At 34.6% G+C, this 24,478-nt stretch overlaps 1 protein-coding gene across 4 annotated transcripts in view; it reads right to left on the bottom strand.

The window, feature by feature from the left end:
- Positions 1–13,275: 13,275 nt before the first annotated feature.
- CHIC1 (cysteine rich hydrophobic domain 1) overlaps positions 13,276–24,478 on the bottom strand; it is a 70,641-nt gene continuing 59,438 nt past the window's right edge. For 3 of the 4 annotated variants that reach the window (XM_045995851.1, XM_045995852.1, XM_045995849.1), the window contains 3 exons: positions 21,329–21,385; positions 20,961–21,020; positions 13,276–19,610 (listed from right to left, as the gene is read on the bottom strand). In XM_045995851.1, the coding sequence (XP_045851807.1) occupies positions 19,560–19,610; positions 20,961–21,020; positions 21,329–21,385 (168 nt within the window). In that variant the 3' untranslated portion in view covers positions 13,276–19,559. Of the gene's footprint in view, positions 19,611–20,145; positions 21,021–21,328; positions 21,386–24,478 lie in introns of those variants that run through there. The other variant, XM_045995850.1, reaches the window with a different exon arrangement.

A 24,478-nucleotide genomic window follows, 5' to 3' on the forward strand; every position in this document is an offset into this window, starting at 1 on the left:
ATTAACTCTTCATTATTTTATTTTTCAAAGTTTTTATTTAAATTCAGTTACTTAACATGTAGTGTTTAATATTGGTTTAAGGAGTAGACTTTAGTGATTTATCACTTACATATAGCACCTAGTACTCATCACAAGTGCTCTCCTTAATACCCATCACCCATTTAGCTCATCCCCCAAACACCTCCCTTCTAGTAACTCTGTTTGTTCTTTATAGTTGAGACTCTTATGTTTTGCATCCCTCTCTTATTTCTCCCTTCCCCTATTTTCATCTGTTTTGTTTCTTAGGTTCCACTATGAGTGCAATCATATGGTATTTGTTTTTCTCTGACTGACTTATTTTGTTTAGCATAATACACTCTAGCTCCATTCATGTCATTGCAAATGGCAATATTTCATTCTTTTGGTGGCTAAATATATAGCACATCTTCTTTATCCGTTCATCAGTTGATAGCTGTTTTGGCTCCTCCCACAATTTGACTGTTGTTAATAATGCTGCCATAAACATCAGGGCCATGTGACCCCTTGTTAATAATGCTGCCATAAACATCAGGGCCATGTGACCCCTGGAATCACTATTTCAGAATCACTGTGTCAGAATTTTTTGTATCATTATTGTAAATACCTAGTAGTGCAATTGCTGGGTTATAAGGTAGTTCTATTTTTATATTTTGAGGAACCTCCATAGTGTTTTCCAGAGTGGTTGCACCAGTTTGCATTCCCACCAACAGGGTAAGAGGATTCCCTTTTCTCTGGATCCTTGCCAACACTTGTTTTTTCCTGTGTTTTAACTATTCTGACAGGTGTGAGGTGTATGTCATTGTGGTTTTGATTTGTATTTCTCTGATGATGAGTGATGTTGAACATCTTTTCATGTGCCTGGCATTAACTCTTCTAAATGTTTGGTATAATTCTGAGTAGCCATCTGGCCCTATACTTTCATTTGTTGAGATATTTTTGATTACTGATTAAATTTCTTTGCTGGTTATCAGTCTGTTCAAATTTTTCTATTTCTTCTTGTTTCAGTTTTAGTAGCTTCTATTTTTCTAGTAATTTATCCATTTATTCCACATTGCCCAATTTGTTGGCATATGATTTTCCATAATAGTCTTATAATGTTTTGCCTTTCTGTGGTGTTGGTTGTGATCTCTCCTCTCTCATTCATGGTTTTATTTATTTGGATCCTTTCTCTTTTCTTTTTGATAAGTGTGGCTAGGGGTTTAATCAATATTATTAATAAACTTTGAGGAACCAGCTCTTAGTTTTGCTGATCTGTTCTACTGTGTTTTTCTTTTTGTTGTTTGTTTGTTTCTATATCATTTCTTTCTGCTCTAACCCTAATATTTATTAATTCCCTGGCTGTCTTTAGGCTTCATTTGATGTTCCTTTTCTACGTCCTTTGGGGGTAGGTTTATGTTGTGTATTTAAGACTTTTCTTGCTTCTTGAGGTAGGCCTAGATTGCAATACAGTTCCCTCTCAGAATCATCTTTGCTGCATCCTAAAGGTTTTGGACTGTCATGTTTTCATTTTCATTTGCTTCTGTGTATTTCTTTTCTTCTTTAACTTCCTAGTTAACCCATTCATTCTTTAGTAGGATGTTCTTTGAATTTGAATTAATCATATTTTTTGAATTTATCATATTTTCAAAATTTTCCTTAATAATCTATCTATTGACGTATGTTATTGGATTGTTAATCCATTAATGGGGTGTTAAAAGTCCCTCCTATTATTGGATTATTATCAATTAGTTCTTTTATATTTGTTATTGTTTTATATATTTGTGTGTTCCCATGTTTGGTGCATACATGTTTACAATTCCTATATCTTCTTTTTGGAGTGTCTCCTTTATGGTTATACAGTGCCTTTATTTGTCTTGTTTTAGTCTTTGTTTTAAAGCCTTGTTTGTCCAATATAAGTATTTATACTCTGTCTTTCTTTCTGACATCCATTTGTATGAGAAATATTACTCCATCCCCTCACTTTAAATCTATAGTTGTCTTTAGGTTTAATATCAGTCTCTTGTAGGCAGCATACAGATGGGTCTTGATTTTTATCTATTCTGATATCTTATATCTTTTGACTGGAGCATTTAGTCCATTTACATTCAGTGTAATTGTTGATATGTATATAGTACCATTTTATCACTTTGTTGTTGTTGTTTCTGGAGATTTTTACTATTTTTTTTCTTGTCTTTTTCACTTTAGTCTCTCCTTTGCACTCATGGAATCCCCTTTAATATTTCTTGCAAGGGTGTTTTAGTGGTCATGAACTCCTTTAGTTTTTATTTATCTGGGATAGTCTTTATTTCCCCTTCTATTCTGTATGATACCTTGCTGGAGAGAGTACTCTTCACTGTAGATATTTCCCATTCAGGATGTTGAATATATCATGTCAATCCATTTTGGCTTGCCAAATTTTTGTTGAGATGGGTCTTGTCTTAAGTTAAGGACTTGGGTCTAGGTGACTTTAATATTTTTTTCTTATGACTATATTTTCTTTTTTTTATGACTATATTTTCTAATTTAATTACAATGTGCCTTTGTATTGGCCTGATTTTGTTGATTATTGTTATTACTATTATTTTAAAAGAGAGAGAGAGAGGCAGAGAGAATCCCACGCAGGCCCCAAGCAGTGTATGAGCCTGATGTTGGTTTCCATCTCATAATCCTGAGATCATGGCCTGAGTCGAAATTAAGAGGAAAATGCTCAACTAAGAGAGCCACCCAGCAACTCCCACTCCTGATTTTGTTGATTTTGATGTGAGTTCTCAGTATCTCCTGGATATGGATGTCTGTTTCCTTTCCCAGATTAGGGAAATTCTCAGCTATGATTTCCTCAAATAAATTCTCTGCCCCCTTTTCTCTCTCCTCTTCTGGGACTCCTATAATAAGAATGTTATTACATTTGATGGAGTCACTGATTTCCCTAAGTCTGTTCTTGTGTTATATAATTCCTCTTTCTTTTGTTTAGCTTCATTGTTTTCTATTATTTTGTCTTCTATGTCACTAATTCATTCTTTTGCTTCTTCTAGTCTACTGTTCATTGCTTCAAGCCTGTTTCCCATCCGTTTTTTTTTTTGCATTTTTCATCTCTGATTCATTCTTTTTTAGCTCTTTTATCTGTGTAGTAAGTGTCTCAATGATGTCTTCCATGCTTTTCTCAAGCCCAGTAAGTTTCCTTATGATTGTTGTATTAAATACCCCATTAGGGGGGCACCTGGGTGGCTCAGTGGGTTAAAGCCTCTGCCTTCAGCTCAGGTCATGATCCCATGGTCCTAGGATCAAGCCTCACATCGGGCTCTCTGCTCAGCAGGGAGCCTGCTTCCTCCTCTCTCTCTGCCTGCCTCTCTGCCTACTTGTGATCTCTGTCTGTCAAATAAATAAATAAGATCTTTAAAAAAAATACCCCATTAGGGATGTTAGTTTTATCTTTTTCCCTTAGATCTCTGGCTGTGGCCTTATCTTGTTCTTTCAATTGGCATAAACTTCTCCATCTTGGCATTATGTTCAAGTCTCTGCTTTTTTCTGGGTGTCAGAAAAGCCAGTTATGTTTCCTACTCCTTATAGGAAAGAAGTCATGTGGTGCCCAAGGCCTGGCACTTCAGGGAGTGTCTCCATTGGGTGCTGTATGCACTCTGGTGTTGTGTTTTGGCTGCTCTAGCTTTCAGGCCAGTTTTCTGTAGAGGCTCCCCTTGCCTGCAGTGGCCAGTGTTTGGTCCCTGGTCTGCGTATGGTGAGTTTTAAGTGGGTATGCTCTGGTCTGCTTGTGAAAAGAGACCCAAGACAATTTCCCTGAATAATTCTCTGGTTGGAAGATACTGTTGGCAGGAGTTTGGTTTGGTCTTCTGAGGGAGGGGTCTGACACACTGGGACAGAGGCAAACTTGACTGAGAAGTGCAGTCCTGTTGAATGGCATGGGGGATGGGGCTTGGTGTAAGCAAGGTAGACAGCCAGGGTCAGCAATCTGCTGCTTCCTGCAGGTTTCTTTGTGCTTATATTGAGAGACAGAGGAAGAAAATGACATTAGCCAGCTTCTTTGTTCCCCAAAAGGTGTCTCCATGAATTATGCCCGTCAAGGTGTGCTCTGAGAAAAGCAAACCATCTCTCCTCTGTTTGCCCCAGGCATTTGCCAGATGGCTGTGTTCATGTTGTCTGTCCCTAGGTCATTTGCCTGCCTTCTCTCCAGGACCAGTGCAGTGTCCTTCAGGCTTTATCCCAGTCAAACCTGCTGACATTTAAAACTCCAGGCTTTACGTCCTGTTGGTTGAAAGAACTCATGAAATCCAGCCCCTCTTATTTTCCAAACCAGTGTCTTCGGGGAAGCCTCCTTGTGCATTCCCCTGTGTGTTCTCTCTTTCACCCTTCTCTGCAACCAGGGATTCCCCTTCTCCACAGCACCTGTGATCTGTTTCTCCCTATACCACATATCTACTCTTTCTTCCTACCTGTTGCCTCTTCTTTCTCTTTGCTTGTGGAGTTTGTTCTGTCAGTATTCAGGTAAATTTATGTGTTATTTAGGATAATTTGATAGTTACCTAGTTGTGTTTATGGTGTGAGATGAGCCCAGGGTCCTACTACTCAACTGCCATTCTTCTATCTCCTCATTTCCTTTGTCTTTAAGGTGGAGATAATAATGTCTGATTTACTTATCTAGAGATCTTTTTGTGAGAATTGAAAGAAGCAAAATTAGTTAAGGAAACTAATTTGAAAAAAGAGAAAAATCTGCAAAAGTGTTAAAAAAAAAGTCCTTTAGAGGGTTCTTGGGTGGCTCAGTTGGTTAAGTGACTGCCTTTGGCTTAGGTCATGATCCGGGAGTTCCAGGATCCATTCCCGCATTGGACTCCCAGTTCCACGGGGAGTCCCCTTCTCCCTCTGACCTTCTCCTCTCTCATGCTCTCTCTCCCTCAAATAAATAAATAAAATCTTAAAAAAAAAGTCCTTTACGAATGGATAAGGAAGATGTGGTCCATATACACTATGGAGTATTATGCCTCCATCAGAAAGGATGAATACCCAACTTTTGTATCAACTCGGATGGGACTGGAAGAGATTATGCTGAGTGAAACAAGCAGAGAGAGTCAGTTATCATATGGTTTCTCTTATTTGTGGAGCATAACAAATAACATGGAGGACATGGGGAGATGGAGAGGAGAAGGGAGTTGAGGGAAATTGGAAGGGGAGGTGAACCATGAGAGACTATGGACTCTGGAAAACAACCTGAGGGTATTGAAGGGGCGGGGGGTGGGAGGTAGGGGGAGCCAGGTGGTGGGTATTAAGGAAAGCATGTACTGCATGGAGCACTGGGTGTGGTGCAAAAACAATGAATACTGTTACACTAAAAAGAAATTTAAAAAAAAGTCCTTTAGGTATGAAAGTGATGGTTAGATATATAAAGTCCTAATTAAATCAGTTTCGTGAGAGGAAGGGAGTGAACCAAATGGGATTACAGAGCATTTTTGCAGTGTATTATGTATCCACTGTTTACAAACTATATACAAATTATCTGTAGAGCAGTGTTTTTTGTTCAAGGGCATTTAGCATACCCTACATCTGGGAGTCTGCTTATTTCCAGGAAATGTGTACATTTGATTTGCCCATACTGACCCAACTATGGCTCAATCTCCCTTATCTAATGCCTACTGTGTTCCCAATTCTGTACTAGGGGCCCTTCAGGGAGATAGAATTTCAAATTCTCAAATATACCTCCTTCCTGTGATGACATCGTATTTTAGCTATGGGGACAAAATATACTATTCCTATTTTCCATAGCAAAAATTTGGATTTGTGGTGTGTAAGTACACACGTTCCTGTGGAAACATTTGAACAACTTTTTAAAATCTGTACTATAATAAAGGAATCAGGATGTTTAGTCATAAACTAAATTAATTAAATTAATTAATTAAATTTGATTAATTAATTAAATAAATCAGGCAATACACATACATGCAGAAATAGCACATGCTATATAATAGTTAAGTGAGAAAGGAGTGTGAGAGAGTGCTTCGAGGGAGATTTCTTTGATAGAGGGTGGTCAAGAAAGTTTTCACTGAAGAAGCAAGTTGTGTAAGGTTATGAAAAGGAGGGAGAGGTCATTCTAAACATGATCACAGTGATTGTCAGAATGGCAATTATTTCATATTGGAGGGAATCCAGTATTGGACAAGAATTATTATATTCTTCCCATTTCATAAGTATGTCAAAGACTTTAAGTGATCTCAAAGCTAGAAAAATGTAGAGCCAAGATTTGAATCCAAAAAATCTGTTTGCAAGTTCAGTATTCTTTCCACAAGACCACTTTTCCTTTCCTTCAGGTGCAAGGTCTCATAGCAGTCTCCAAAGACTGCCTATTTGTTTTCATACTCACTAGTCCATGATCTCTTTTAATTGTTATCTTTAGTTTAGTTTTCCATTCTGTTGTAGCTCAATAGACTAGAAAGTGGAAAAGACCCATTGTATACCGGAAAAGAGAGATTCTAAAGTAGACTTTGAGTGTGTTGTAGGCTTACTTGCTGGCATGTCTTGAGGAACTATTCATTTTCCCAAGTTACAAATAATTTTTTTTTTTTACAAGAGAGAACATTTTAAAACCTCTTTACATGCCATGTCCCATTACCAATCTTTTTTATGAAACAGCTAGACAACATGAACATAAATTGTCTCTGTCGGCTATTACTGATCTGAGGAGAAAGTAGAACATAGGTGACATTCTTACTGACTTATTTGGATCCAACAGCACATATCCCTCCAGTTGCTCTGTTCTTTACGGTAGGACTTGACCTCCTTTCTCTCTTCATTACAACTTCTAGAGTCAGCATAGGCCTGTTCTGAGTGATCAAATCATTTCTCTTTCTATGGTATAGCATTCTGGTATCTTTTAATCAGGTACTCATTCCTTTCAATTGAGACTTAATTCTTACTTTGTGCCTGAAATACACCAAAGGACATTATTCTTGGAGGCCAAGCCAACACTAACATGACTCAGGTGAACTCAGTAGGGTAGCCAGTAGAGTTCCCATTCCCATTTGTGAACACAGATTTATTTGTTGACTGTCCCTATCACTTTGAGCAAACGAAAATTTGAGTCAGAGTTGAATAAAAGCCAAGGTTGAGATAAAAGCCAAACTGAAAGACAAATAAAATTATGGATTTTAAAACACAATATTATAATTGATTACCCATTAAGCTTTTTATAGAGTGGCAGACTGACAGAGATAAGGAAAATGGGGCTCTACATGTAGAGGTGTTCCCTGTCAAATATGGATGTTAAAAGCATCCAGTTGAAAGGTTGGTTTATTAGAATTTCCCCCTTCTTTATTCACTTCAAATAGTCAGCTGGATGAAAAATGTTCCCAGAAAATTTCTTCAACATCCCAAAGTATCAAGTCCTTGTTTATAATTCATCACTCTTGCTCTTTGTCCCCTTTATGTACATCCTATCTTAGCTTGTTGAAAATTCACTAATCCTTGGAGATTTCTCTTTTGAACGCATTTGAAGTAATCCTTTAATCTTTCTCTGCCTTTCATTCTGATAATCTATGCCACTCTGATTATCTGCATTGCTGCCTACTTTTCATTCATAAAATCCTGATCAAACTAATTGCAGTTGGCCCTTGAACAACATGGGTTTGAACTGCACAGGTATATATATAGTACAGGACTATAAATGTGTTTTCCTTATGCTTTTCTTAATATCCTTTTCTCTAGATTACTTCATTGTAAGAATATGGTATATAATACATGTAACTTACAAAATTTGTGTCAATTGACTGTTTATTTTATCAGTAAGGCTTTTAGTCAACAGTAGGCTATTAGTAAAGTTTTTGGGGAGTCAAAAAGTTTTGACTGCTTGGGGAGGGGGCTGGTGCCCCTAACCCCTGTGTTGTTCAAGGGTCAACTGTATATCAGGATGTTTTCTTAGAAAAGAAAAATGAGACATGGAAGGGGCCATGCACATAATGGGTGTACAAAGTATGCCAAAAGAATGTGAGGAGTCACCCTAAGTAAAAATAACTGAGAAAAGGCCCACTACTTCTACCTTGGCAGAGTTTTGAATAATCAACAATTTTTTTAAACATAAGCGGCAGTAGACAATCCTGATGAAAAATTGTATTAATTTATTCACCTATCAGAAGGCATAGGTTGTGAAATTACTCTTCCACAGAAACAAAAGTACTGTGATTTGATATCTTCCCAACTCTTTCATATGTTACCTTAATTCTAACAATTTTATTGGGTGTAATTATTTGTTTTACAAAAGAAACAGAAGCTAAGAGTTAAACTGCTTTCTCAAAATTGTCTAGTAGGGAATAGCAGACAGGAAGCATAAAGCCAGATTTACAATAAATGTAATATTGATACAGTGCTTCTTTCCCTGAACCATGGCTGCCTTTCCAGAATTCGTAAAGCAGGTAAGAAGCAGCCTTTTTAGGAGAGTGAGAAATAACCCTGTAGGGATACAGAATATGGGAAATAGTATGTAAGGAAGGGCCTCTTTCAGAAGGTGAAATTTTAAAAGCTCTCAAGGGAAGCAGTATATCTGACTGCTGAACGATGGGATAGAAATTACAGACTACACAAATTATATTGCTGTTTTTTTACTGAGCTATCAGAGCTTTGTAAATCATAGAATTTGAAAGCCAGTGGTTCTTAAGGGATGAGGTATCTGGCACTAACTTTTTAAATTTTAATTTTTTAAATTTAAATTCAATTAATAACATATAATGTATTATTGATTTCAGGGGTACAGGACTATGATTCATTGGTTTTATATAATACCCAGTGTTCATCACAACACATACCTTCCCCAATGTCCATCAGTCCTCTTCTCCTCCAGCAACCCCCAGTTTGTTTCCTATGATTAAGAGTTTCTTATGGCTTTTTTCCCCTTTCTGGTTTCATCTTGTTTCATTTTTTCCCCCTTTCTTCCCCTATGATCCTCTGCCTTGTTTCTTAAATTCCACATATCAGCGAGATCATATGATAATTCTTTCTCTGATTGATTTATTTCATTTAATTAACTGAATTCATAATACCCTCTAGTTTCATCTATGTCGTTGCAAATGGCAACATTTCTTTCTTTCTTTTTTTTTTTTTTTGATGGCTGTGTAGTATTACATTGTATATACCACATCTTTATCCATTCATCTGTTGATGGACATTTGGGCTCTTTCCACAGTTTGGCTATTGCTGCTATTAACATTGAGGTGCAGGTGCCCCTTCAGATCACTACATTTGTGTCTTTGGGGTAAGTACCCAGTAGTGCAATTGCTGGATAATAGGGTAGCTCTATTTTTAACGTCTTGAGGAACCTCTATGCTGTTTCCAGAGTGGCTATAACAGTTTGCATTCCCATGAACAGTGTAGAAGGGTTCCCTTTTCTCTGCATCTTCGCCAACTTCTGCTGTTTCCTGACTTCTTAATTTTAGCCATTCTGACTTGTGTGAGGTGGTATAGCACTGACTTTTAAGGACAGATCTGCAGGGCTGAGGATGGTGTCCTTATGCTCTTAAGTGGAGAAGCAAGGACCCTCAGTTAGTTCTATTCTTAGCTTCTGGGAAATGTCAGTTTGAGCCTTCCAATTTTTGACAGTATCCCACCCCAATTAGCACCTCTAAATAGTGTGTTTGTATTAATTCTCACTCTTAATTCTCCCCATCTATCCAGAGGAAGACAAATACTTTGTCTGAGTGTCACATCTCCCATGCCTCTCTTAAAGCAATTATGTAATATACATCAAGAGCTATAAAGACTTCATATTCTTTCACCTAATAATTTATAGGAATCTTTCTGAAGGAAATTACCAGATTCAGGTGAAGATTTATATATGAAAATGCTCATGAAGTCATTATTTATAATAGCAAAACACTGAAAAGAGACTAAATACCAAACAATAGGAAGTTATGGCATATTCAAACACTGTACTTCTGTATCACCATAATTAAGTTTCAAAGATTAAATGGGAAAATACAAAACTGTAAAAGCAGCATACAATATGCAACCTAATTAAAACTTAAAAAAATACATTACAAATACACATAAAAATTTTATGTTGTAACATTTAAAACATTGAAATGGCTGTAGATGGTGGGTAAACTTTTATTTTCTTCTTCATACTTCTTATATTTTCTAGTGGAAGCCAATATATTTTTTTAAGATTTTATTTATTTATTTGACAGACAGAGATCACAAGTAGGCAGAGAGGCAGGCAGAGAGGGAGAAGCAGGCTCCCCGCTGAGCAGAGAGCCCGATGCGGGGCTTGATCCCAGGACCCTGGGATCATGACCTGAGCCGAAGGCAGAGGCTTTAACCCACTGAGCCACCCAGGTGCCCCGCCAATATTTTAATAATAAGGAAAAAATTGTCTTAATGGCCATACTTTTCATCCATCAGACCATAATACAGGTCCTATTAAAGAAAAAACTTACTTCCGGTTGTAGAATTTAAACATATTGAGTCTAACCTATTTTTTGAAAATATTTTATTTGAGTATAATTAACACACAATGTTACATTAGTTTCAGGTGTACAACATACTGACTCAACTTCTTTATATGTTATGCTATGTTTACCACAAATGTATCTACAATCTGTCACCATACAATGCTATTACAATATTATTGACTATATTCCCTATGTTGTGCCTTTTATTCTAGTGACTTGTTCATTCCATAACTGGAAGCCTATATCTCCCACTCTCCTTCACCCATTTTGCCTACTCCCCCAAACCCCTTCCCTCTGTCAACCATCAGTTTGTTCTCTGTACTTATAGGTCTGATTGTTTTTATTTACTCATTTTTTTAAATTCTATGTATGAGTGAAATAATATTAACCTAATTTTTGTATTTTTTACACAAGGGAAAAATAACAAATAGCCTAATTTTGAAATAAGTCTAAATTTTATTCATTTTTGAAAATATTTTACTTGTCAGAGAGAGACAGAGCATAAGCAGGGGGAGTGGCCAGCAGAGGGAGAAGCAGGCTTCTTCCTGAGCAAGGAGCCTGATGAGGGACTCCATCCCAGGACACTGGGATGATGACTTGAGTCAAAGGTAGATGCTTAAATGACTGGGCCACCTAGGCATCCCCTAAGTTTTCTTTTTGATCAATATTGTCTTGGTTCAACATATTGTGGACAAAGAGAAACATCAGCAGTCTTATGTAAATAACAAAACATAGAACAGGTTTTACAGATTCCTGCCTAGAATTCTTATGGTAGTGTTACCTTGGGCAGTACTACCTTTGGGGAGATAATGAGGTAGGTGCTGCTTTGGGTGTTTGACCAAATCTTTTTTGAAAAGCTATAAAGCAAAGATTAGTTCTAAAATAATGTTTTTGTCCTCCCTGTGGCTGTTCCACTAGGTGGTCTTTGATGTCACTATTCTATTTGGAAGCCTGACCAGTTTCATAAACACTATCCATTTATCATACACAGACCTTCAAAGGCATAACAATTTGAAGTACAATGTTACAGAATCACCTCATGGAAACTTAAACTGTCAGAATTAAATGAGGCTTTAGAGATAATCTAGCTCAGGAATTATGAGATCAGTAGGTGATTTGTTAAGAAAACAGTTCCCCTACACCAAAAAAAAAAAAACAAAAAACAAACAAAAAAAAAAACCACCACCAAAAGCCCAAACACTATCTCCATCTCCCACAACCCCCACACCAATATTTTTTTTTAAAGAGTATATGTAGCCACCATGGTTGGTATTTTTTCTTCAATTTTGAAAGAGACATGGATTCAAGAAGTATTCTGCTTTCTTTTTTCTGTATCATAACAACGTAACCTGAGTTTCAGGGAAAAAAGAGAAAATAGTAATGACTATGGCAAAACAAAAAGCAAATGCTCCCTCCAAAAGGGGCTGGCTATTACTCAGCTCTAGCTAATTGTTCAATTTCTCAAAAGCAGCCAGAAATCTGAATTTCTATGAAGTCTCCCAATTTTAAGTGCCGGCAACTAATTCAAAACGTGTGAAAAAGAATTCTGTAAGTCAAGACATGTCTGTTGGAGGAATGGCTATATCTTAGTTTGCAACCCTGATTTAACTCAACCTCCTACCTGGGGATGACGTATAAAACCAAGCTGAGTGTACTGATTTTTGCTAGAAGTCACTCAGACAACAGAAGAGGGATTACAATTCAGATTTATGGTAACTACAACTGGAAAATTCTAGCATCCCCCAGAGAGTTTCCCACATTTAGGTAGGTAAATATCCTATACTGTGTTAAATATTATTTAATGGACAGATATAAAGGCATGTGGCTTCAGCCCTCAATATTAGAAAATGTAATGTAAAAGTATTTTCCACATAGCACACCCAAATAGTTATCAATAAAAAGTATAGATTTTTGCTCATCCATAAAGTTTCAAAAAAGAATTTTGAAACAAAACATGAAACTTCCTGTAGGTTTAAGTCTGTCATGTCTCCTTTAACAGTTCAAAATTTAAAGTCTTTAAAAAATACTCAGTATATGCTGTGAAGTGTGTAAACCTGGCGATTCACAGACCTGTACCCCTGGGGATAAAAATACATTATATGTTTATAAAAAAATAAGAAATAAATAAAAAATTAAAAAAAATAAAAAATACTCAGTATAATTACCAAAGAAGACGGGAAACAAGTTTTTCTTGTTATTTTACATCTTCCTTCCTGCTTTGCTGAATTTGCAAAAGTGTGGCATAAGTTTAAAAAATCTAATATTACATGCTCATTAGCTTGAGTAGTAAATCAAGTAGATGTTAACACTTGAATTTTTTTTTATAACAAACTGTCAACAAGAGAGTCAAAACTTTTGCCAAGTAGCTTCACATCACAACATTTCCTTCACTTAAAAAATATGCTTATTGAGGGTTTTGGAGGGGAGGGGGGTGAGGGGTTGGGTGAGCCTGGTGGTGGGTATTATGGAGGGCATGTATTGCATGGAGTATTGGGTGTGGTGCATAAACAATGAATTTGGAACACTGAAAAGAAATAAAATTTTAAAAAATATGCTTATTAAGGTGTAACATCACTTTTAATTTTGTAGTTCACAGGTAGGCATGCAAAGTAGTTTAGAAACAAATTCCTACTTAGGCAAATACTAAACAATGGGCACCACAAAGGCCCCTAAAGCTAAAACACAGCATGAATTACAGGATCAGACATAATACTAGCGAATGCACGAAGAAGAGGCAATATGCAAAATACAATTTTTAAAAAGAAGCCTTAGGTAACTACCTTAGAATGATGAAAACACAAGTGAAGGAAGAAAGGAAGATGCACCAAAGAATACAGAATTCATTAACATAGTTTTGCACTTTATTGTAATTTTGCATCCTGAGATAATAAAATTTTCTATCTGACAAGTGAACAACAGAAGCAGCAGTGAGTTTCAGAGAGGCAGGTGTCCTTCATTTTGGCACAGCTGTATATGGGTTGAGTTCTTTCAGGGGAGTCACTCTCAAACATGGGAGAAAAATAAATTCATTCCACAGGCTATGTAACAATACAAGATGCACGAATGTTCTTGGTTTGAATGGACATATCCACTTTTATTCTTTTCTGGTAAAGCTGTCCCAATAGGAATCCTCTGCCAAAAAGTAGAAATCCTAGGCTTTTCAAATAGATGTTTTGATCAATGCCCATTTTCCAGCTACTAGCATTTCCTGTTTTTTGCAGCTGAGATTCATATTTGTATGTGGTTAGTCATGGAAGGCAAACTAGCTTGCAGATTATATAATTTCAAACACTTATAATCTGTTCAAAGTTCAGGCATTAAAATAATTTTACACTATTTGCTTACTAGAAAAATGGAAAATTAAGAAAATTAAGCCAAGATAAAAGCAACAAAATAGCAGGAATAAAAGGGACATTTGAGAAATTATTGCCTAGATTCATAAGAGTTTATACACAGAACTACTTTGAGACTCAGAAGTTGATATTTACTCCAATGCTAGAACATATAAAACTTTCCACATTTGCAATCCTATGTGTGTATATATAATTTACAAATACACACTCAAATAAATTAACTCAGTTATCCTGAAACAGAAAAGAACAGAAAGCAAAATCTAACCTGAAGTTATACAGGCCACTCTAATACACACACACACACACACACACACACACACACACACACACACACACACTCAGTTATCCTGAAACAGAAGAGAACAGAAAGCAAATTCTAACCTGAAGTTATACAGGCCAATCTAAACACACACACACACACACACACACAAATACACACATATATCTAGCATTTTGTTATTTAGGGACTGGGTAAGTAACTAGGGGAGAGGGTCAAATAATAATCTTAGCTCCTTTGTAAAAGTGGTTTCCAACATTTTCACCATAAGCATCCCTTTATTATTCCCTCCCCATGTTTTGAAGAATTTTATTTACTAAACTGTATGTAATAATAGGCTTTTTCATTCTTTTATTAATCAAAAGCAGAACTGTCATTTGCAACTTCTGATCAGTGTGTGATAACCAGTATTATGTTAGGCAGGAGTGAAAAAATATAAGTAAAATGCATGGAAAATCAATGTCTTAATTGGCTTATGTGGCAGAAATATGGGTAAATATATGCTTTCTAGTACATTTTTTGAAATATTAAGAAAAAGGTTCAAGGATGCCCCCTGCTATCTTTATCTGTCCCAAGTTGGGAACCACTGGTTTACATCCACCTGCTTTTCCTCCCTAAGTCAACTATTAACGTAACACAATTACTCACGTTAACATATAGGGGATTAATAACAAAATTTACTACTGACAAAATAGATTAATTGCAACACTCATTCTGTAGAGTTTGAGAGAAAGAAAACATAACGACATAGATTTAAAGGAATCTATTTAGAAATTACAAAATTATGATATCCAGTATATCTTTCAGTGAACTTCAAAAGCACATTAATATATGAAAAAAAAAATCCTCAATTCCCCTGTGAGGTAGGCCCAGATTATTGTCCCCACTTCCACAATGAGGACATGAGGTACAGAGGAATTAAGCAGCAGAACTAAGAATTAAACCAGAAGTGATTTGGGTTTGAGTTCCACACCACTTTTCTTTCTATCTAGTATCAATTTGTTCCAACAGATCTTTTTGAGGATATGGAACCTAGTAAGACACTGAAGCAGATATTGGATAGGATATGAACAATTTTCACATCAATGTCAAAGTGGTCCTCCCATATCTCCATTGTTGTCACAGTTATAATTCTTGTCTCGATACCAAATGCACAGTCAGATTCCACATATGCAAAACCCATAGATCTTAGCCTTTAATTCCTAGGAAAACTGCATTTCTTTTTATTACCATAGAGGGGCTGAGGTCTAGCAGGTATCAGGTTCTTTAGTCTGTGTGACATAAACACACATCCGTTAGGAGTCAGCTGGCAAATCAAACATTTACTGTGTGCAAGGCACTGTGAGAATTTCCACCAAGGGTAGTAGATCTGAGAAAAATCATTCTGGGACTCTGTAGAGTAAGAATTTCCTAAGGATTCCTAGAATCACAGAATGTTAGTTTTTCTCTAATTTTCTGTCCAGCTCTAGGTTCAACCCCATGATTTTACAGATGAAGAGACTGACATGTAATTTATGTGACTTGGCCACAGCCCATAATATTAGGTCATTTCCTCATTATAGTAAGAAGCTGACAAAGTCCACAGAAAATGGAATATATTCTCAGGTTGCCATCATGAAAATGAAAAGGCTGGCTCAGAATCAAGAGAGAGAAATTTGGGGCAAGATAAGGATATACATATCCTTTCTTTTTTTAGTCTCCATGTTCCATGAACAAGTGGTATTAATAAAATCTATTCCTTTTCTGTGGAAAATTTCCCAATAGTTCACCATTTAAGGGAATCCAAACAATCAGACAATTGTTGCAAAATGAATTTTTTAAAGCAGAATTTTATAGGCATAAGGGGACTTAACTTCAGTGAATTTGGGCAAATTAGCAAATATATTTCCATATGTGAAACTGCTCCAGTTAAACAAGTGTATATAATTTCTATATCCTCCTAAGCCAACACAGTTAATTCTGATGAAATGTTATTTGGGGCTTTATGTTCGAGTAGTGAGATTTGATTTTAAGTGGTGGTTTATGTGTAAACAAAATTAAAATGCTAATAATTTTTGAAACTCTTAATACATTTGGAAAAATGCTATTTGTTCTAAGCCTTACAAATGTTATGAGCATGGAACTTCATTCAAATTATGAAAAAATAAGAATAAATTTCATTAAAAATGGTAGAGTGCTAAATGTTAACATAGATAAATTGATCACATATTAGTGCTTATAGATCATAATATAAATAGTATGTACATTAAATATTTAAGTGGATTTTGGTAGGACTTCAAAGACCACTGTTCTTCCAGAACCATGTAAATTATATATTCACTAGCATTAGAATTATACCAGTTTTTTAAGTGATTGATAGTCCTGTTCTGTAAGACTTTATCACTAACATATATGATTGGGGGAAAACTAGGAAACAGGCTTTGAATAATAAATAGAAGAAATATGCTAATGAAATATTCTTATACTTGAAAAGGATGGTTTTAAATCTAATGATCTGTCAATTCATCCATTTTTTTCCTTCAACATAAAATGTTATCTTTGTTCAAAAAAGACAAGGCACTTCTCCATCTTCTTCTAATGTTTGACTAAAATGATCTCTTTCTTAAATTAATAACATGGGTAGGAGGGAACAAAAAGTAGTCGAAAAAGGTTAGGCCTTAATTTCATTTTATACATAATTTAGGTTTTTAAAGGGGGCACTGGGGATGGAGATATGTAATGAAACGTTAGAGAAGGAACAGTTTTAACTTGTGACTTTAAAGCTCTGTGAGACTTAGATACTTTGGCAAATACATGTTATTTTCTCTGGAACCTACCACAGCAGGTTTCATAAAAGAATATCATGTAAAAAAGAAATTCACAATTACTTTCTTCAACGTAAAACAGCTTTCATAAACATATTCTAACTACTTGATAGTAATAACCAAGTATGTTTCACCCTAAGGATAAAAGAAAAAGAGGTCAGTGGGGGAGGAATTATGACCACACAGTGTGCTTTGTCATTTCATCATTCACTGCTGCCAATTTCACTGAAAAGAAAACACCCTCCTCCAAAGCACTCTAAAATACCCAACTGGTAATTAGCCCCTTACACAGGAAAATAGTTTGAAAAAGCATTCATATAAGAAAGAAAAAAGAAAGTTTGGTATTATCTGAGTAGTTCAAGAAAATAAGATGAATCAACCAGCATAATGAACAATAAAACAATAAATTTAAAAGCAAGTAGAGTAGGTTTTTAAATTAAGTTTACAAATGCTGGCAAATGATTTTAATAACAAATAATACTGTAACTTAAGTATATTCTGTTACCGTCAGATGCACTTTATTTCTGTCTCAATATTTGTTTCATGGAAACAATTCACCACTTCTTGCTGTTCTTTGAGCAAAACCAAGTGTGATTTATACATGGCAGAAAAAGTTAAGATAACCAAATTCTAAACATATAGAAAAAATGAGATTTTAAGGATTGACACTTAAAATTATTCTATCATTGCTAATTAGAAATTTTGTATTATTCTGGAAATCAATTTTGGTATTAAACAGTAACAGTTTGAAGCATAAACCTGATGATATTAGCTGGAGCATAAACCACATATAGAATTTTTCCCTGACCTTAGCTATAAAACAAGACATTTGGTATGCATTTTCAGAGGTTTCCACCTTGTCTATAAAAATACATATTTAATTTTGCAGCAGACAGACAAATGGTATTTTCAGGCACACATATTAAAAGTTAGAGATTCTGGGTAGCTTGGTGGTATAGAGGTAATGAGACTCTACAGAGGGAGGTGGAAAAGTGTGCAAACAATTATTGTCATATATCAAAAAGTATCTCTTTTTTTCTTCTTCTTTTACTGGTCCAGGGTTATGGATTTCAAGTTAGGCATAAATTTTAAAAGTGACTTTAAAATACTTGATTTTGTATGAAAAAATGACTGTTCTCTTCACTGGGATAAATGTCTATAAATTTTTTACTCTAAATAGTTAAGAGTAAGATGACAAATAGGATATTATTGAGTCTCAGATTCTTTTAATTTATTTTTAGCAATAGGAATTACAAATAATGCCTATATACAGGCATACATTTGCAGTTGAAATAACACAACATAAAGCTTTATACTTATGCTAAAAATTCAAAATAAGTGTGGTATTATCATTCATCTTACTTGTGAAGAGGAAAAGAAAAATAGGTATATATAATGAAAAGGCTACATGTGTGGTGAATTTATAAACTAAAATACTTTTGTCTAAGTACTTATCTTTCCTTATTATTAATATCCAAGTGTTTAAAAAAGATCCTCAAAAAATAAAGAATATTTTTTATCAATTATGAATCAGCCACTATATATTCTTTAGGTACAACTTCTCAATTAGCTCTCTCTCTTTCCCAAAGCATAATATCAGAACTCCAAAAAGGGATTAGTGCGGCTTACACAAGGATCTAGATACCTCCCAAGAATGTGAAATCTTGAAACACTCCTTAAAGATCAGAACTGTATTTTCAAGTGAGGGAAAGGATACATAAAAGGCAATAAGGACAGTGAAGCTGTGAAATGTGTTGGATGTCAAATGAATTTTTTGGGGAGTGGGAGTGGAGGACAAAATGGGAATTACTGAATTAAATGGAAAAACTAAGGTTCTTGGTTTCAGGTGCAATGCAGAATATCTCAGACAATGATTTCAATTTTAATCCACACATTACAAAGGGCAATCCTGCCCTACACCTGAAATTTTTAACAAACTCATTATGGCTTTGCCATAAAACAGCATGTTAAAGTCTATACATTCAAGAGGATGCTTGCAAACTTCATTCATATTTAAATCTATGTAGATTTGTTGGCAATACAGTAAGAGTAATATTACGTTCTGTAAACCATGGCATATCACATTTTATGTTATGCAAAGAGACAATATTTACAAGTCTTTTAAGAGTTTAAATATTTTATCCACTAACATAAGTGATAATTTAGCAAAGTGCAGGACAAAACCAGTGCTATTAATTGCATGTCCTTTAAAAGCAAGTAAGAGTAAAACCATTTCTAAAAGCTACCAAAAGCTTATTTCTTATGTCCAGTAAGGGATTACAGAGCATTAAGTAGCCTAGAAAAATGATGCATATTTAGAAACAGTGAGTATGAAAATTATAAGGCAGCATGCTCAGAACAAATTTTTGTTTTTGTTTTTTAAACACCAGCACTGATGATTTATCTTTAGCGGCAACTATATATATACATATACGTCTCTGTGTGTGTATTTATTTAAAAATATAGAGTGCAAAACACAAGCTTCATAAACAAAAAAAAAAGATGTGCAAATTTTCTTCTTAAACCAACACAAATAAAAGAGTAAGGAGAATATTCTAAAGAATAATAATAAGAAGAAATAAGGAATAAGTTGAACACAGCAAAGGAGACCATCTTCATTCCAAAATCATCTACAAGGCACTAAGGGTAGGAAATGACAAGTAACACAGAAGTGACTGAATAAAATTCCTCAGTCAGGTCGGAATATGGGATATTTTGGTAAGAATTCTATTAGTATTACCTGTAAAATAAAAACAAACAGAATATATTGACAAAATAATTTTCATTTGCTAGAACATATATAACTCAGAAAGTCTATAATCACTTTTCACAGGATTGTACTTTGGTCCTCTAGTATAAAGTAAGCAAAATATATAAAACAGTTACAAAAAGAATTTACTGTAAGTTATCATTAGATTGGCAATTAAATCAAACTGGCAAACATAACTATTTATTGTAGCTAACAGTTTCTATGACCTAATTCATGTAATTATTTGTTTAGGCGCAGAAAAGCAAACCGTCTTACATTATTATCTCCATCCATCTATTCTTCCTCTCACCCACCTTTTTTTTTTTTTTTGGACAAAGTAGAAGGGATTAAAACTGTGTTTTACAGATTAGAAAAAATACCTTTATCTATATTACATCTATATATTTTTCAGTTAAAGCAGCTGATATTGGTTATTACCATCTTTTACAAGTTGTTTATAAAATATAATGAAACATCCAAATGGATTAAAACATTTTAATTAAAGACTGGAAATATAATAATAAAAACCAAAAATATTTATAAACTATATAAATTTATATGCTAACTTATATTTGGATATGTGTTCTATATATATATTATTTACAAATTTAATGTGTAAATTTATAATAATTTATATAAGGTTTTATCTATAGTGCATTTTAGATTTGTGGTCATTTGCACATTTTTCCCCCTAGCTATTCAAAATGGAGAAAAATGGCACGATAATCCTTATTTATGATATGGAAATGGAATGTTTACATAGTGTATATATATATATGTCAGCAATTTGAAGTTTAGATAAGTTTCATATACTTTTGAATGTTTATGATGCTGAAGTTATCACATCAGTGATAGGTAAATTTGTGTTTTGTGATTAAGACTGCATAGCTTTTGGTAAAAAAAAAAAGTAAGAGCCTATCATTTCTTTATTGAAAATTAAGTGTTAGCTAAGACAAAAAGCCAGGAACATGAATTCAGAAGTCAATTCCTATTTTATGCAAGTTTTGTCAAGATCACATTTGGAAATATTTTGTTCAACAGCAGTTGTACTCATTATCATTCTGCACCTATGTGAAAAGAAGATTAAGGTTGGGCAATGTTTTCATTGCAGCATACTAGCTGACATTTTTCTCAGATCTAAGTAATTACTAGCTTTCAAGATATTTTATATTGGCTACAAACGTAAGGAAGATGTAAGAAAACCTCTATGTTCCAACGGACAGAAGTTTAAGCTGAGGAGAAAAAAAACGTAGAAAGAAGAACTGACAAATGATAGCACAGTAAAATGTAACATTTAGAATGGAATCCAAAAAAAGTAACTAAAAACAACTGCATACTTACATACTCCATCATATTGCTAGTTTCGCATTTCCTTTTAGTCAACTTCCAGTGCAAAGCAAGCTAAGAAAGTACAGTTAAGAATTTCGATATCAATTTATATTGATTATTACCTATAACATTTGAATAAATCACCGAGAACCATCCAGAAAAAAGCATAAAACACATAAAATAGCATTTAAAATAACATGTAAAGAATATATATTAAAATTGAATATTCTTTAATCCATTCTTTTGTGGCCTGAAAAATACCCATCTTACCAATTTAATAATGCAAATCTTATCAATTTAATAATGCAAATAATGCAAATATATATATTTGTAAATAATGCAAATATATAAGCAAAGTTTATTTGCTTAAACTTTCTTACCTTGTGATATAATCTGTTATTTTCCCATTCTAATAACTTCTGAATTGATCTTCTGGTCTAAGAGGAAGAATCAAGACTTTGTTACAAGATGAACTGAAGAACTTTGTAAACTATGTGTATATTTTTCTGCTTGCTTGTAAAATCCAGTTATCTTCTCTTCTTGTTTTTGCATTAGAAATCAGAAAAAAAGCAATGTAACTCACAGAAACTGCCAAAAGAGGAGCAATATTTTGAGCAATTATTATACTGTTATTGTAAGATCTCTTTCTCTCCCTCTTCACACACCCACACATATATATGGGATTTTAATATATACTTTTCAAAATGAAATATGTACAAAATGTTCTGTGTTGTGAGTCCATTTACTGGACTACTATGAAATCATTACCAATACAGCTAGTAGTCCACTTATGGACCTAATCTTGACTTTCACATATCTTTTCATAGGGTTACTTTTTCAATATACATGCAATATACCAAGTTAACCTGAGTCCTCACAGAAAGTCTTCCTATAAGAGCTCCTAGCACAAATGCCTGGCATATGGTAGTCACTCCAGATCTACAAGTTGAATAAAGCAAGCCAACATTATATCAGAATTTCCACTGAAAAGAACATGTTAAAAACAGCTAATCAGAAAACTTTATTTAGAGGAAAGACTGTGAATGGGAAGCAGCACTGTCCTAAACAAGGGGACAGAGACTGAATTTCTCTATTGGAGTGCACATACGTTGTAGGGAGGAAGAAAAGTTTGCAAAACTTCAAAAAATTAAGCTAAAGTCTACTATGCATTTTCAACTCTTATTTGGAAGAGTTTTATTAGGTTTCTGATAAAGAAGTCATGGTTAAAATTTAAAACTACCCCTCAAAATTGAATGATTTACAAACCCGTATCTGAAATGGTTTCCAAAGCACCAACTTAGATACTATTCCATTTGTGGAACTATGTCGGTTAACAATCAATGGCAATTATATTCAGTTCATTCACAGTAGGTCAGAATGACAACAATGCCAGCTGGAGTGCACCATGGGGTTACTGTACTTGATAGAATCTCTAAACAAAATCAGATGGGTAACAAAGAGACTGAATTAGTAATTATAAATCTTTTCCCAAAGAAAAAGTCAGGCCCAGATGGTTTCAATGATGAGTTCTACCAAACAGTTAAAGAAGAAATAATACCATGACAATAAACACAAACTCAACAAAATACTAGCAAACTGAATCTAACAACATGAAAAAGATTATACATCAACCAAGTGGAATTTATCTGAGGAACACAAAAATAAATTGCTGCAATACATTATATTAATAGAATAAAGGACAAAAAATGACATGATCATCTTAACAGATTTGAAAAGGCTTTGAACAAACTCCAATATCCATTCATTATAAAAATCCTTAAAAATTAGGAATAAATATGAACTTCCTCAACCTGATAAAGGGCATTTATGAAAAAACTACAGCTAATATACTTAATGAAGAGAGGCTGTTTTCCTCTTAAGATCAGGAAAAAGACAAGAGGGTCTCCTCCCCCTACTTGTATTCAACTGTACAAGAAAATTTATTCAAGTGTACTAGAAAGAATAGGGAGGGCAATTAGACACAAATAAGAACTAAAAGGCATCCAGATTGGAAATGAAAAAGTGAAACTGTCTTCATTTGCAGACATGACCTTGCATAGAGAAAACATTAAGGAATCTGAAACCATGCTCCATAGGGTTAATGAAGTTAAAACTGTCACTAGCAAGACCCTCACTGACTATCCCTTCTTCACAAGAATGCTAACCTTAACCTTTTAGAGGCAAACAGGAAGAGCTTGGGCAGGCTTAGACCAGTTTGAGCTTGACCACGGACTCACACCTGTGGAGATGGACCACGGAGTGGCCACAGTAGCTTCTACCTCATTATAATATCTTATAATATCTGCTCAAGGAGGATACAAACCTCATCAGCATAACATACAATGCGTTACAGGCATATTTCCTAAATATGTGTATATGACATTATACCTCTACATGCAATGACAAATCCCTCCCCCCTTTTCTGAATATTCATCCTGTCCCTAAATAAAAGAAATCCATTTACCCCCACTCAGGAGTCACGGCTTTGGAAGTTATTCCCCATGATTTTCTTATTTGTTGAGGTAAAGTTTTGTGTGACAACTCCACCTGATGTAGTCTCTATCTGTAATTTCCCAAGGAGTGAGCTCAGTTTAGTTATTAGGTTACAAATCCACTAAAACATTACTAGAATAAGTCAGCAAGTTTGCAGGAAACAAGATTTTGGTAGGTAGAATTCTGGCTCCCAAGATCTTCACCTCCTGGAGTTACACCTGTGGATATGTTACATTATGTTGCAAAAGGGGTGTTGCAGATGTAACTCAAGGTACTAATTATTTGGCTTTAAAACAGAGGGAGATTATTTTAGACTACTTTGGTGGACTCAATGTGATCTCAAGGGCCCTTATAAGTAGAGAATTTTTTCTGGCAGATGAAAGGACAGTCAGAGGGATCTGAGGCAAGAGAAGAACTCAAACCACCACTGCTAGCTTTAAGACAGAGAGGCCACACGGAAAATATAAGGACATGATTTATGCAAAAATCTGAGGGAGTTTGGAAGCAAATTCTTTCCCAGAATCTCTAGAAAGGAATACAGACAGCCATGCCATCACCTTAACTTTGGCCTTGTGAGATCTTAATATGAAAACTGTTTTAAACCATTAAATGTGTTATACTAGATAGAAAAATAACATGAGGCTCACCTGTAAAAAAATCAATTGTATTTGTATACACTAGTAATGAACAATCTGAAAATGAGAGTAACGGACCATTTACAATAGAATTAAGAAAATATTTAGAAATAAATTTAACGAAAGAAGTATAAGACTCATAAACTGAAAACTAAAAAAATTGCTAAAATACATTAAAGAAGAGGTAAATAAATGGAGAGATATACTATGTTCATGAATCAGAAGACTCATAGAATAGCATTTGCAACAATGATGCTGGGACAATTGCATATCCAAAAGAAAAATTATGAACTCAGATACCTATCTCACAGCATGCATGAAAATTAACTCAAAATGGATCAAAGACCTAACCATAAGAGGTGAAATTTTAAAACAACTATAAGAAAACACAGGAGTAAATCT

This window comes from Meles meles, chromosome X, assembly GCF_922984935.1.
Source record: "Meles meles chromosome X, mMelMel3.1 paternal haplotype, whole genome shotgun sequence".
NCBI classification, from domain to species: Eukaryota; Metazoa; Chordata; class Mammalia; order Carnivora; family Mustelidae; genus Meles; species Meles meles.